The 13699-nt window shown below is 44.4% G+C and overlaps 1 protein-coding gene across 14 annotated transcripts in view; it reads left to right on the forward strand.

Moving 5' to 3' along the window:
• The window catches only part of LOC307070611 (neurexin-1a-like), a 230385-nt gene that overhangs the window by 50852 nt on the left and 165834 nt on the right, over positions 1–13699 (forward strand). For 5 of the 14 annotated variants that reach the window (XM_079729140.1, XM_079729147.1, XM_079729152.1 and 2 more), the window contains 2 exons: positions 11069–11370; positions 13005–13049. In XM_079729140.1, coding sequence (XP_079585266.1) covers positions 11069–11370; positions 13005–13049 — 347 coding nt within the window. Of the gene's footprint in view, positions 1–2902; positions 2915–11068; positions 11371–13004; positions 13050–13699 lie in introns of those variants that run through there. The other 9 variants (XM_079729149.1, XM_079729154.1, XM_079729150.1 and 6 more) reach the window with 3 other exon arrangements.

Here is a 13699-nt window from a genome sequence, read left to right on the forward strand (position 1 = left end):
TTCAAGTTAAAGGTGTTATTTGCGTGTCAGACAACATGCACAAACAGAAACTAATGAATATGGCCTTTGATGATAGTAAAGATTATTATAGCATTGGTCACCGTATAATTGCAGCATCGGCCTATAATAATAGCATTGGTCATACTATAAAAATAATATTGGTCAGCCTTTATTAATAGCATTGGTCTGTAATAATAGCATTGGTCAGCCTGCAATACAGAGTGTCACATAATGTATTTGTGGTTGCCAAGAACAAGAAATGGACATCACAGCGCATACGTTAGCGCATACATTATAAATGTATGCGCATACATTATAAATGTATGCGCTAACATTTATAAAAAAGTAAAAGAAAACATCCGAGAGCAATGAAATTAAGGGACTGGTTACGAGTTAAAGAGCGATATTCATTATAAATGTAATGCACTTTGCTCGTTTAAAGGATGAAAGTACAACTCACATCATGGAAATCTTGTTAAGACCAAACTCCAAGTCTCCAGTGCACAGTCCAGAGAAAAACACACGGTTACTCTGTTCTTTGAATTAATTTAAAATGTGTATGTTCCATTGTGCCTTGTTCTACCCGGCACTCGATTGCTCTCTAAAACAAATCAAGCTATGTGCCTTCAACTATATTATTTCTACTTTGTTGTGTTTTTTAGACATTTAGGTTTTCACAGTTTCCAATTCTCCCACGCATTCCCCTTTACTCGTTCAGCATACGATGGCATATCTTCCTAGCATGTCGCTAAGGTATGTTTAAGTTTAACCCACCCCTCCCCTCAAGGTATTCTCCCAACAGATCAATAATGCCACTAAAAAGGAGCAGCTACTGTAACCCAACAGCTGGATTCTTATAAAGCTCCTGTAAGCATGCGCTTCGATTCCTATAGCGATTCCTTTACCTCAACAATCTACCCAACGTCCTCTGTTGAAGGGCTGGGTGAATGTAGCGTTACATTTGCTTACAGATTCCGGTGAATGTCAGGAAGTAGCAGATTTTAATTGGAAGCAATGCAACTCGCTCAGTCTTTTGCAAATTGCCTGTTTGGGTTATTGACATAGCCGGCAATGAGCAGTGAATAATATCACTGCCCCTCCGATCACTGCTTAGTGATCATTTGCGTACAATCCTCTAAGCACAGGCGTCAACAACGCCAAACAGAGCGCTAGTAAGAGACACAAAACAAAACAAACAAACAAACAAGCACTCCGCAGACTGCCTCTCCACGTATTTATCTAACTTAAGAGGGGAATTGAGAAAAATAAAATCTCCTCCTGATCCTCGTTTTCTTTCCCCCTAACCATTCCGTCTCTTTGGTTCTCTTCTCGCCTTTTCCCCGGTGATGGACGCTGATCTTTATCAAGCTCCCGTAGCCTTGACTCCCGTCACCAGCGCGCGCTGCCACCCTCCCCTCCATCACTTAGGCTTGTTGACAGGACTCTGGCAGCTGGACACCCCATTATGAAATGACCTTGGTCCCGACGTCAGCAGGGAAGAACCATAACGCCGCCCAAACAGTAAAGCCACGGAGGGGAGTGTCACACCTCCCCCAACGTAGGTCAGCATTTTTCTAGATAGACGTCCTCTCTCCCCCCCTCGTGTGGATGATGAACAGTTTCCTAAGAGGATTTGGGCGGGGGTGGGGGGGATGTGTTTGTACACAACAGGAATCCCTGCAAAGCATTGTGGGCGATTGCGTAGTCAATGCAATTAGATTGATGGACGGACAGGATGCAACAATAGAGCTGTTCTGAGGTGCATTAAGGGGAATTGGTAATTGTGTGTCTGTTTCGCACACTCTGGTTGATGTGGCTATCGAGTGGGATTATGCGCGGATACATTTATCAGGCTCATTGTTTGTCTTCAGACAAACAATAAAAAAAAAAAATAATAATCAGAAACTCACCTATTTCTCTGATCTATTAGACCTAGATCTATGAAACCATATCTACCAAGTTCTAATACTCATCGAAACGTGTCAGCACGTCCTAATTCCATTGAATTAGGGAATGCAAGACTGACATACTAGGTATTCATATCAATACTACGATTGATAACATCTAGTTGAGGGACCTTTAGCTGAAGGATCAATTACTTTTCCCCATCACTTGTTTTGCCGTTAAGTCACCATTTCTATTGAAAATGATATACGTAACACAAAAACACTGCACATTTGATATCAAGCAGCATGAACTTTTAAAACGAATGTGTCTTCTCAGCGATGCTCTGCGTTCTCAGCTAAATGCCAGGGCGTCATTAAACATTCATATCGCCGTACGAATCATAAACGTGAACTATGCCTGCCGCACGGAAAGACTCACTAACAACAATGAGTCCCTTCCTTATTAGAAGGCGTGTGGTACGCCAGAGAAATAAACATAAACACAATGAAAAGCTTTCCAAGGTGGCGCCGGTGACCTTGCCAAGCAAACCACTGAGGTGTGCCTGTTTTTCGCCGTCACGCTTCGCCGTCCTCCAGCACACTTCTCATCCACGCACGGCTCTAAACAGGGAACTATGCGACGCAATGTACCGTGAACTCATTTCTTTTGTTCTCTCCATCGGGGAATAGGCCCATATAGGCTTTTGTTTCAAACCTCTGTTTGGAGTGATAGAACGGCTTGCATCGAAGCACCCAACGTGTAAAATGCGCCGCTGGAAACGCTCTGTGGGGTGTTTTACCTGGTTCTGTTATTGTATGGGGTTGAGTGGAGAGTGAGGAGTGAGAGTTGGCACGCAGAGCCAATGTTCTTTTGGATTCAGGATACGTTTAGTTCAACTTCAACTCATCGCACTTGACAGAGCCAGTTCTGACAGGCAGGCCATTTCACCAAGTGTCTTAGTGTGCACTTCATGGACGCGCTGAACGATCAGATCATGCCGGCTCCGCTTGCAGAACTGGAAAGACCGGTAGTGTTTTTCCACCTGAATATTCAGATTGTTTTGGAAGATATGCTATAGCTTGTGCAGATACATATTGTATGAAATGCAAAGTCCAGAATTGCTGACATCCTATCTAGGCTCTTTCACTGATATGCATTTTTAAATCCATGGGTATCAATCGGTTTATCCTCAGTTTGCTGTTCTATACATGTCTTGGGGTGTAAGCACTTATAAATTTCCTGCTTGATTTTGGAATCCCAGATTCGATGCTTTAAGTACGTTTGCCAGTGTTGTGATAGGTAACCATGATGCAATAGTGCATTTCCGTGGGAAGATTCTGGCCTGCCTGTAAGCGGTTCATAATGCAACGATTTGCATCTTTCCAATTTAATACAAACGTATGTTGTTGTTGTTGTTTGTGTTAAACAACATGTGATAGTGGAACATTTTGTCTGAATAAGTTAGCCTCCCCTTTCGGCTATAATTATTTTCAGTATTGTACATTAAAATTTGCCAACCAGATAAGATAGTCAGCAGCAGAGTTAAGGTATGTTCAGAGAATTAACCCCTATACCTTTTTCTCGTGCGGAACGGTAGTGAATACATTAGCGGGGTAAATAAAGGATGGAGGATGGTGTCTGAGCGTGTGTTGTGCGTTCTAAGGGTTGTAGGCTGTGTCCGATTGGCATTGGATCTCTGGGAGTTGGGTACTTGGAATACAAAAGAAGCTGAGAGGCACAGAACGCATCGGGAGACACTCTGTCCATGTAATTAGCTCCCGTGCTCAATCAGTGAGTTATCCATGAGTAGCACACTGCAGTGCCTCTTGACTCTGTTTTCCTCCAAAGGTATGTCCGCATCGTGTGTGGGATCCTAAGTAAATTGGGAAAGCCGTATTTGAGAGAGAGAGAGAGAGAGAGAGAGAGAGAGAGACTCTTTGAGACAAAAGGCTTCCGTAATTTGGATGCAGCAAGAGTGACCAAGGCTATAATTTGCCTTCTTGCTTCCTTCCTGATTTTCAATTGAGGAGCATTTTTGGTAATACTAGTCCTAATTCAAAGATCAAACAATCATTCCATGTATCAATACAACAGATTGTAACGTATGAACCCTGTTCAGACAGCTGCTGAAATACCGCCTTCAAATCCTAATAACGTCCACGATGGCTCGGTTGAAGACAAAAAAAACGAGTAACCTTTGGAATGAGCGCCGGATCGGCCTAACAATAAGCTGCGACATCGCGACAGATGACAGTTCCATGAACAAGATAAGTCCCTGTGATCCCCGGTGCTTCGCATGTAAATTAATGTGCAAATGAAGTTGCAACAAAAACATTAATATCCAAAGGCTGTCTACTTCTTTTTTTGATGAAGAAATTGATCTCCCCATCACCTTAAGGCCCTCGCCGTTATCCTGCGGATTTATGGCACAGAAATGAATTTGGCTTTAACTCCCGCCCCAGTGGATTATGCGTGCATGCCTCACGTCTTTCCTTTTTTTTTCTCCCCCAGCTTAGCATTCAGCACATTACACTCTCTCTTCACTGTAATTCTGTTGTGATTCTGCAATGGGCTGAGAGCGTATTAGAGTTGCACACAGCTGTAAGTGCGATGCTCTGTGCCTCATACGTATTATTCTTTGATTTGTTCCCGTTGTTCTATTCTGCCGTCACTAAGATATGCACACGGGCCGGTCGGACTGTTGGTGTTTGTGGGTTTTTGATGTTCTTTTTCTTTCTCGTCTTCCAGATGCCTAGTTAGATTAAGCTATCTCTGGAGCCTCGTGGTTCTTTTCAGGCTCTGGGGCTTGGGGGAAAGAATGATTACTTTTTCTCTATTCTGTCCTACTGCGTGACGTGGGTGTGTGTGTGTGTGTTTTCTTGTTGGTGTTTGTTCGGAAAGTCCTTTGTATTAGGGGCCGTTGTAGCCCACTGTATTTGTCCTGAACCTTGAAGTTCTTAATATGCTGTTTTATGAGCTTGTGTTCTATTTCCTGCGAGGGAAGTCAGCATGCCGTGGAAAGCACCCAAATACGCTCATTAACAGAGTGGCAACCAACTCTACTGCACTGCCATGGTTTTAATCTCAGGCATATATCTGAGTTATACGGCTCCCTACTCTGTCCTTACTGGAGCTCATAATTCCACACGAAACAATACACCGCCATGATTAAAGTATCTTAGACTCTTAGATGTATGCACTTAGCGTCATACCTTCGTATAGATTTGGCAAAAAAAATAAAAAGTATGATCTTTGTTGAAACACTACCTGTATGCTGCTTCTACGTCTGGTATATGCTTTAATTGTTCCTGTACGTGCATTCAGCCCTATACATTAGGTGAATTGGTTCACAACATAACTGTGGACGTAATAGGAATTAGGTAGAGTGTGGTTTCCACACATATATCACCAGTCAGGGATGGATAGTAAGGCGGTCTGTAACAGCTGGATTATCATGTTGTCGGGCCAGGGAGAGTTTAAAGTTTGGACGAGTAATGCCAGCATTCCAAACTACAGCTTCCAGTAATTGGGGTTACTTTCCATTCCAAGTTTCGGGGGAATTATGAACCTGGGCCCCGTTCCAGTCACATTTCCACGTTAGCCAGATGTCTTGAGTCGGGATTCCTAGAAATACTGAATGCCGATTTCCTGTTCCAAAGATCAGAGTAAACCCAGTTCCAACCATGACAATTTATGCACTGAATCTGACCAGCAAATGAAAAGGATATTTCCCCCCCAGGACTTAAAAAGTACTAATACAAATAATTGACTAAATTCGATTTGGGACCAACTCTAGAGTCATAGAAGGAAGATAGTAACCAGAATGGCCTACACATCTATTAGTGAGTCAGATTTAATAGAATGGAAATGGCAATGGTTAATCCATTGTGTCTTTGGCTCAGCCGGAAACCTTTTACTGCCAGCATTTATTCCATAAATGCTGAAAAATCTGATGTCCTTGCTCCAAAGTTTATAGCATTCAAATTGAACATACTCAAAGACAGCAAAGCTACGTTTGTTTGTATCTATATAATCCATTTAGATCTATCCATGAAGTGTGGACACTCATGAAATCCGATTGTATCGCATGAAGGGACAATTTTCATAAAAGCTCCACTCTGAAATCTATCAGAACAATTGGCCACCTACAAGTGTATCCCCCCCTTAGATAAAGAGCAGGTACAACTGAACCCCGATTAGCATACGTACAATACGCACTCAGATTGCAGGCATAACAGCGTCCGCATAGGTGACACACACACCCAACGGCACTGCGTGTGACGACGAAAGCCGTGTGTTTCCGAATGCCGACGGATGTAAGCTAGCCGAATATTATCCCCCCTCTTTTCTAACAAGTGTCTGGTTGACGCCTCCCCGTCCGCCCGTAATGACAAGCTGAACGGAGGGAAGGCAATTAGGAGTACATTTGCTGCCACACTCGCGTATCTCTGTGGACTGACACCGGCGGAGGGAGGTCCGTCTCCGCCCAGCGAGGCGCCCCGCATGCTGGGAATCTAAATGACACTGTTTGCTAAGCCAGTGCCGGCGCCGGAGCCGACAGCTACGTGACGGGCGTGATGCGCTGGGAAGCCCGCTCGCGTACACACGTGCGCCGGGGATGCCTTGTTGCCTTGATTGAGCAGAAAACATTTTTTTCTTTTTTCTCTCGCCGTCTTTGAGACCGCTCTGTCATCTCTGATGATGAACTGAAATCAATATGGAACTTAATTCCAGCGTTTGTATGTTCAGTCTATGTGCCGCGGGATCGGAAGTCCACACGGAGGAGAAACCGGTGTCATTCTATCGTTTTTCAATTACAATATATTTTTGAAGGCTGAGATTCTCATTCTCATGTACTTTAGGAGAACTCCCTTCTATCAGTGTATAAGAGGCTTAGGCAGGCTTCATGACACTAACCGTGCTATCGTTTTAATAGGCTGTCATTCATTGCGGCTAGAAAGCGAGTGGAGGCTGGAACAGGGTGAAATACAATGTCAGTCTGCAGTGCCCTATCACTCTAGGAAACGAAAATAACATATTGGTCTCACCGCTGCATGCTGGTAATGTCAAAGTCAATCCCAGCGCACGCCTTGTTTAAAAATGCAAAAGAGCTGCTTTTTGGGTGTTCTCGCCTTTTTTATGCAGCTTTGTGAACTCCCTATGAACCTGCTGAAGTCAAACACAAACCCCCATTTTCTCCGTTCTAGTTTCTTGCTAAGGCTAAGGGGATTCAGCAGCTTCGGGAGTGTAGATGGAGGGGTACCAAGTGGCAGTAAGATTATTCGGGGGAAAACCAGATGCCTTTGTTTTTTTTTTGCGATTAGAAACGATTGAACAACCAAAGGTTGAATTATGTGTCGGGCGGCCGTATTATTTTCTCAACCGCATATAGCTCTTAAAAGACATATAGATGATATGGAAAAAATTGATAAATTAGAATAGAGCCTCTACTGTCTTTTCACTTTTGGCTTAGCCTTGCGGCAGCGAGTTTAAAGGGGCGTCAGTCTCACGTTTGATCATGCTTTGAGAGGCAAAGATAGTCTGGTCTCTTGGGTGAGGGCTAACTCAAATAAAATCTGAAGTTTGGGAGTGGATGCCAGATTTATGTCGGAGTGAAGTGACTTATAAAGAGACTCTATGTCGGTACCTACTGCAGAAGTACTGTTTGTGCATGCGATGTGTGCGACCCTCGGAAATGCTTCGCACAGGGCAGCAGCAAAGCCCAGTAAAACAGCCAACTGTCACTTCGATGCTCCAGAGAGCTCAGTTTGATCAGGTCGCGTCAACGGAGAGTTGGAATATTTTGCATTAGTTTGCTCTGGCTTCTTCCCCCCAGACTCACAGCCTACTGCATATTACATTTTTTCCTTGAGTGGACCGCTGTTCCACTGAGTGTCTCTCCGTGGTTCAAACCCGGAGTATGATTGGATGGATTTAACCCACTTGAGTGGGTGGATTGCGCAAGACTAGCGGCTACATCTGTTTTGTAATTAATGAATTAATTATTTTTCTGTCCTTCAAAACGTACCGTTAAGCAAGACCAGCATCTGTATTTCCTTGTGTTTTGGATGAAACAGCTACCGCGAGTTCAGTGACCTAGTGTTCAATCGATTTTTCGGCATGAAGTCATTTTATGGTCCTTACAAAGCACCCGTATGCAAAAATTCGCTCTGAGCCAACATTCAATGGTGAATTCCCTCACATTTTCAATGGCTGTGCCTTTGATGAACCATTTTCCATGCTTAAATATTAGTCCTCATTAAAAGATTAGGATGGCAAACGACAATGGGTAGCGTACGGTTATTTACTGCATCACCTCTCCTGGTAGGTGGAATGGATTGTGCTAAGCCCAGAGACATGCCGGTGTTAATTGGATGATCCTGAACAGACAGCACCAGAGCCTTATTCCCAGGACTCGGGATGGGCACCGTGGTAGTAAATGGCTCAAAGGAACTTCAGAACTTTGTGACGGGATTTCACCTTGTCAGTTTGTCCGGGAAGGTTCACCGGGAGCAGGACTTTTAACTATGCTTATTTTCTCGGCACGGTGTCTCGCTGTGTTGACGGCGAGCTAGACAGATCTTATCGGCGCCGGCGTCGGGCTTTGTGTCTCAAAGGCGGAGGAGATGTCAGGAGCTTGTCACGGACTGATGGACTGTTGAATATGTTAGTCCGGAGATATAGCCGGTGTACATGCAAATACGCGGCAATGACACGAACATTCACCAGAAACAAGGCTCAGCGCCAACTTAGTAGTTTACAATGTGTGAATGTATTCTCCAAGTAACAAATCAATGTATTGTCTGTTCTTTTTCTGAACAAATAAATTAATTGTGACTCAAATTCATCGGTCATTCGAAAGGTTACTAGTCCTTTGTCGTTACTAGAGCAGTCATGGAAGTTATTAGGATTTGAAAGCGGTATTTCAGCAGCTGTCTGCACGGGGTTCATACGTTGCACAGCTCAGCTCTATCAAAAAATCGAATGATTGTTTGATCTTTTAATTAGGACTAATATTACCAATAATGCTCCTCAATAGCGCAGCAATTGAAAAACACACTATCTTTTTCTGGTTGTTATTGTGTCGATTATTTGCCGGACGATAAGCGTGTGCTGTTAAATGTTGAAATGCATGACAACAAAGAATGTATTTGTTTCAAAGGGGTTGGATGGAGCGATGGCGCAGCGGATGGAGAGCAGGAGGGGGAGAGAGAGAAAGGGAGGGCGCAGGAGGGCGGGGGCATGAAAAAAAGAAAGGAAGGGAGTGCGCCACCGCCAGAGTGATTGAGAGAATGAAAGAAAGGGAGCATGAGCAAATACATGATAAGGATTACCACACATTTCATTTGATATGTGGTCCACAAGGCCAGGCTTTGTGTGTGTGCTGTTGTGTGTGTGTGTGTGTGTGTGTGTGTGTGTGTGTGTGTGTGTGTGTGTGTGTGTGTGTGCGTGTGTGTGTGTTTCCGCACAGAGGGGATTTAGGTAGGAGAAAATAGGGCCTCTCGTTTCCACTAATGGGGGGCACCGACTTTGAGGGAATGACGAAACAGTGGAGAGAGCCAGTCAACTTCAATTACGACCTCAGGTAGTTTTCTCAGAGGTGCAGTATAGTACCTTTAAGAGGGAATCGATGAGGTGACAAATTGTTGTAGACAGCAACCCCTTTTTATTACCTGCCTGACTGTATCCAAGGCGGTATGCTAGTCTAGTATGTGTGTGTGTGTGTGTGTGTGTGTGTGTGTGTGTGTGTTTCTTTATGTATGTGTGTGTGTGTGTATGTGTGTGTGCGTGTGTCTGGCTTTGTGGGTGTTTTGTCAAGTATATATAAACCTGGGGTGTTCTTCGTTCATGGTAATTGAGTGCTTTGGTCCATTGCTGTTATTTTTTTTTTGGGGGGGGGTGTTTATGCTGCTGGATTTAATGGCTTGTTATCTGTCTAACCCTGTTTAAGCCACGTTCTAATTGGTTTTTGATTTTGTCACCCACTGGTTCTGCTTTGCTTCTATTTGTTTGTGGTGTCTTTTTAACACGCAACAACGCAATTCCATCTATTTGTTTAGTGCTAAGGATTTCCCCTAGGCCTTTCCTATTATCTGGCCCTGTCAAATCTAAAATGCCTTTTTATGGCCAGAGGAAGCAGCCGATGTGCTCACTTTTATTGGCTGGAAAATATGTAGCGAACTTAATTGAGAGTCTCTTTTATGGAATGGGGGAAAAAGCCTTGATGAATAGGTCATATGGCAGGGCTCGCAGTGCTGCAATTTGGCTCTCGGCATGAACACTGGGATCCTCCGAGGTGAACAGAGAAGAAGCTTGGTAAACACAAAGGATGTCCAGAGGAAACAGAAAGGGGGGGGGGGGGGGGGCTTGCCTCCATCACAGAACTTAGGCTCTCGTTTGCATGCAAGTGGGTTTACAACCGGCAAAGCATAGGGGAAACGTCAATTACGTTGGAACTAGATTTATACTGCCATAAGCAGGAGCCCCTTTACAACCTCTCTAGCCTCCCCTCCTGCATTACCATTGAGTCCACGGAAGCATAAATACGGCCATCGGCCAATCGCGACGGGCCTCTGGATCCGATCCAATTCACCATCGGGGAAGTACAGCAATTCCCATCCGAGAATGAGCCGATGGATCTCTCTATTTGCATTGCAGGGGTTTAAACACATTTCTTCATACCCGTTAAAAGCCAGCAGAGGAGTACCTAGACAGGCCAAGAGCGCCATTCTACTCCCACAGTCCTTTCCGAGGCGCGGGATAAAGCCGTACGCTGCATCTATGGACTGGAGGATAGGGGTTTGGATGAATCACTAGCCACATTAGCACCACGGGCGACATTAGCACCACAAGCCATATTTGCAACATACGCAACATTAGTGAAGTTAGAAATATTAGCAACCCGAGCAAAAGTCTGGGCCTCAGTAGCCGTGTTCTCCAGCCAGCCGGTGAGTAAGGTGAGTGTGTCTGATTCCTGCAGCAAAGGGTGCAGGATAGTGGCACCCATCCCCCCAGTCGCCACCGTTCATCCGCCTAGCTGAGGTGACATTCCTCTGATGTAAACGTGACCGTTTGTGTTCGGACGCCACCGGCGCATCGAAGCCGACGTCCCAAAGCGACGCCGACTTTAACGCCGAACACGTTTTTTTTTTTTATCTCCCCCCCTCCCGTCTCTCCACAGGAAAGGAGGAGTACGTCGCCACCTTCAAGGGCTCGGAGTTCTTCTGCTACGACCTGTCCTTGAACCCCATCCAGAGCAGCAGCGACGAGATCACGCTCTCCTTCAAGACGCTGCAGCGCAACGGACTCATGCTGCACACGGGCAAATCGGCCGACTACGTCAACCTGGCGCTGAAAAACGGCGCCGTCTCCCTCGTCATTAATCTGGGCTCGGGAGCGTTTGAGGCTCTGGTGGAACCGGTCAATGGGAAATTTAATGACAATGATTGGCACGATGTCAAAGTGACACGGAATCTACGTCAGGTAACAGTGCAGAAGACCACACGGGGGGATCGAGTTAATGAGTCCGAAAACAATCGATTAGACGGTGCTGATCGCTCCCGGTCAATGTGTTTCAGTGGGTTGTATGGGTCCGGTTCATTGATCTGTACAGATGGTGATGGAGCTAATCCAGTGCCACCGTTGAGCAGGCCCCTAGATAACTCAAGAAGGTTGTGCTATCTGTGGCGCGCTGGGGTCAGGCTTGGCTATCACGATGTTTGAAATACATTGGATAACGTGTCGTTTGTCTCTAGAATCATTACATTTATTCATGTATCGATGTTTATAGAAAACAAACCAAAAGCGAAATTATTAGAAATGATTCATTCAGATTGTGGGCTGCTATTCGGAGAGAGCAGAGAGCAGTCTCTTATGAGTTTGTGTGTATGTGTATTTGATGATGAAGGTTCACATTCTGCAAGAGTAGACATAATCAGAATTTCCTGAGGCAACTAACTAACTCCAAAGCCATCAATACTTACGGCAGAGGAGGTACTGATGAGTTTTGTTGTGCCTTTTGTGTTTATTCACAGTTATTATTAGGGTTATTATTTAGAGATATATGTTACAGAATGTAAACCACAAACAATATTGCATTATCTACAAGTTAGTCGGTATCTGAATTTAACGCTTGTATATCTCAATAAGTAGTCTTTTTGTTTCTGCTCACATGAAAGGAAAACAATTGAGATTTTACCTTAATCAGAATCCAATCACCTGGCCTCACTTGCATAATTTAAAAGATAACTACTCAAAAGTTCAGTCTCTTAAATTGTGATGAACCAACGAATACATAGCATACAATTGCATGCATTTCTGTAGACTCATAATACAAGCGCTCTTAATTTGGTATCAGGGTCTCTGCTTCTTTCATTGCAGTAAACAAGATCCTGTGCTCCATCAATAAGAACACTCAGCATTAAGGGAAAGCCGGACAAGTTTAGAAAATGCCGGATTGGTTTCAAATTCTCAAATAACGAATACTATTTCTGACAATCCACTGAATATTTACGGATATCATATGATGGGGATAATTATATGAATAATGATGTAGATAGAACAAATCGTCCTCTGAAATAGATTACAGTGACCCTGGGACATTCGGTTCGAAGGGTTGTCTGCCCTAGCCATGCCCTCCAACGAGCGGTTGGATGTGTGTGTGTGTGTGTGTGTGTGTGTGTGTGTGTGTGTGTGTGTGCTGCAGCCCTCGGTCAGTGCTGTGGGCAGGTGTCGTCTTGGCTTTAATGACAACGGTCTAGTCATGTACCAGACACGGTGCGAATACAAACCACACAGCTGTGAATGTTTAAGGGATACCCGGAGAAAGCTTCGCTGTCAATTTTTACAGAGCATTCTCTTTAGTTCTCTTAAGGCTGTTTTCAATTTTTTGTTTCTTGTCTAAATTATTTTGCCCTTTATTTCTCTCTGTTACTAACATGCTTCGGAAACTAACTAACATGTCATTCATGGAATGTGTCATTCTACTAACCGGTATCGTTTTTTTGGACGTTTTAACAATGTACTAACGACAGTGAACCATCATATATATTTTTGGAGTAACAGTCGTTATTCTGTTCACAGTTTTTAATTTCCTTTCTCCCCCCTTTTCCACAAAGCACTCAGGCATTGGACACGCTATGGTAAACAAACTACATTGTTCGGTAGATATCATCCTAATTGTCTCTTAGTTTGGGTTTGCCGTGTCCTTTCTTTTCCTTTCTTCTTACCGTAGACGCCATACACACACCCCCAAAAAAAATAAGGGGGGAAACTGCGGTTGGTACTCTTCTGCTTAATTTAGTACTACTTCTTCTTCCTCTTTGATTTTCCCCTCCGTTCCATTCATTGGGTTTCCACCCTCTTCCTTACGACACCTGTTGCCTCTGTCTCCAATTCTGTTTTAATCCACCTTCTGTAGGCGCATCGTCTCGAGCCCTTTGCATCAAGCAGTGATTAACAAGGAGGGGCTTCTCCTGGCCAACTGGCCTGATGCTCTGTGGCTCTGCCAGTTCTATTCTCATCCACTCTGCATGGCATGCATTTTGAATACGCACCGCTGTAGCCACCCCCCCCCCCACAGTGGTCCTGTGTGCTTCTTCGGTCGCCTCTGTGGTCTCGTCAAAGCCGTTTTGTTGTTGTTTACAGCGACAGCCATGTGCTTATGCATGCATCTGACACGCCATGCTGTGTGTAAGACGGGTCACCCTTAACCTTCTAATACAATTTGTGTTTGGTTTTCCATGCTTTTTCGATGCATGTGTGCTTCTCCCCCTCCTCTCCCATTGGGCGTTCATTAACTTATAACAACAGT

Source organism: Pollachius pollachius (genome assembly GCF_949987615.1).
Source record: "Pollachius pollachius genome assembly, chromosome: 2".
Classification (NCBI taxonomy): domain Eukaryota; kingdom Metazoa; phylum Chordata; class Actinopteri; order Gadiformes; family Gadidae; genus Pollachius; species Pollachius pollachius.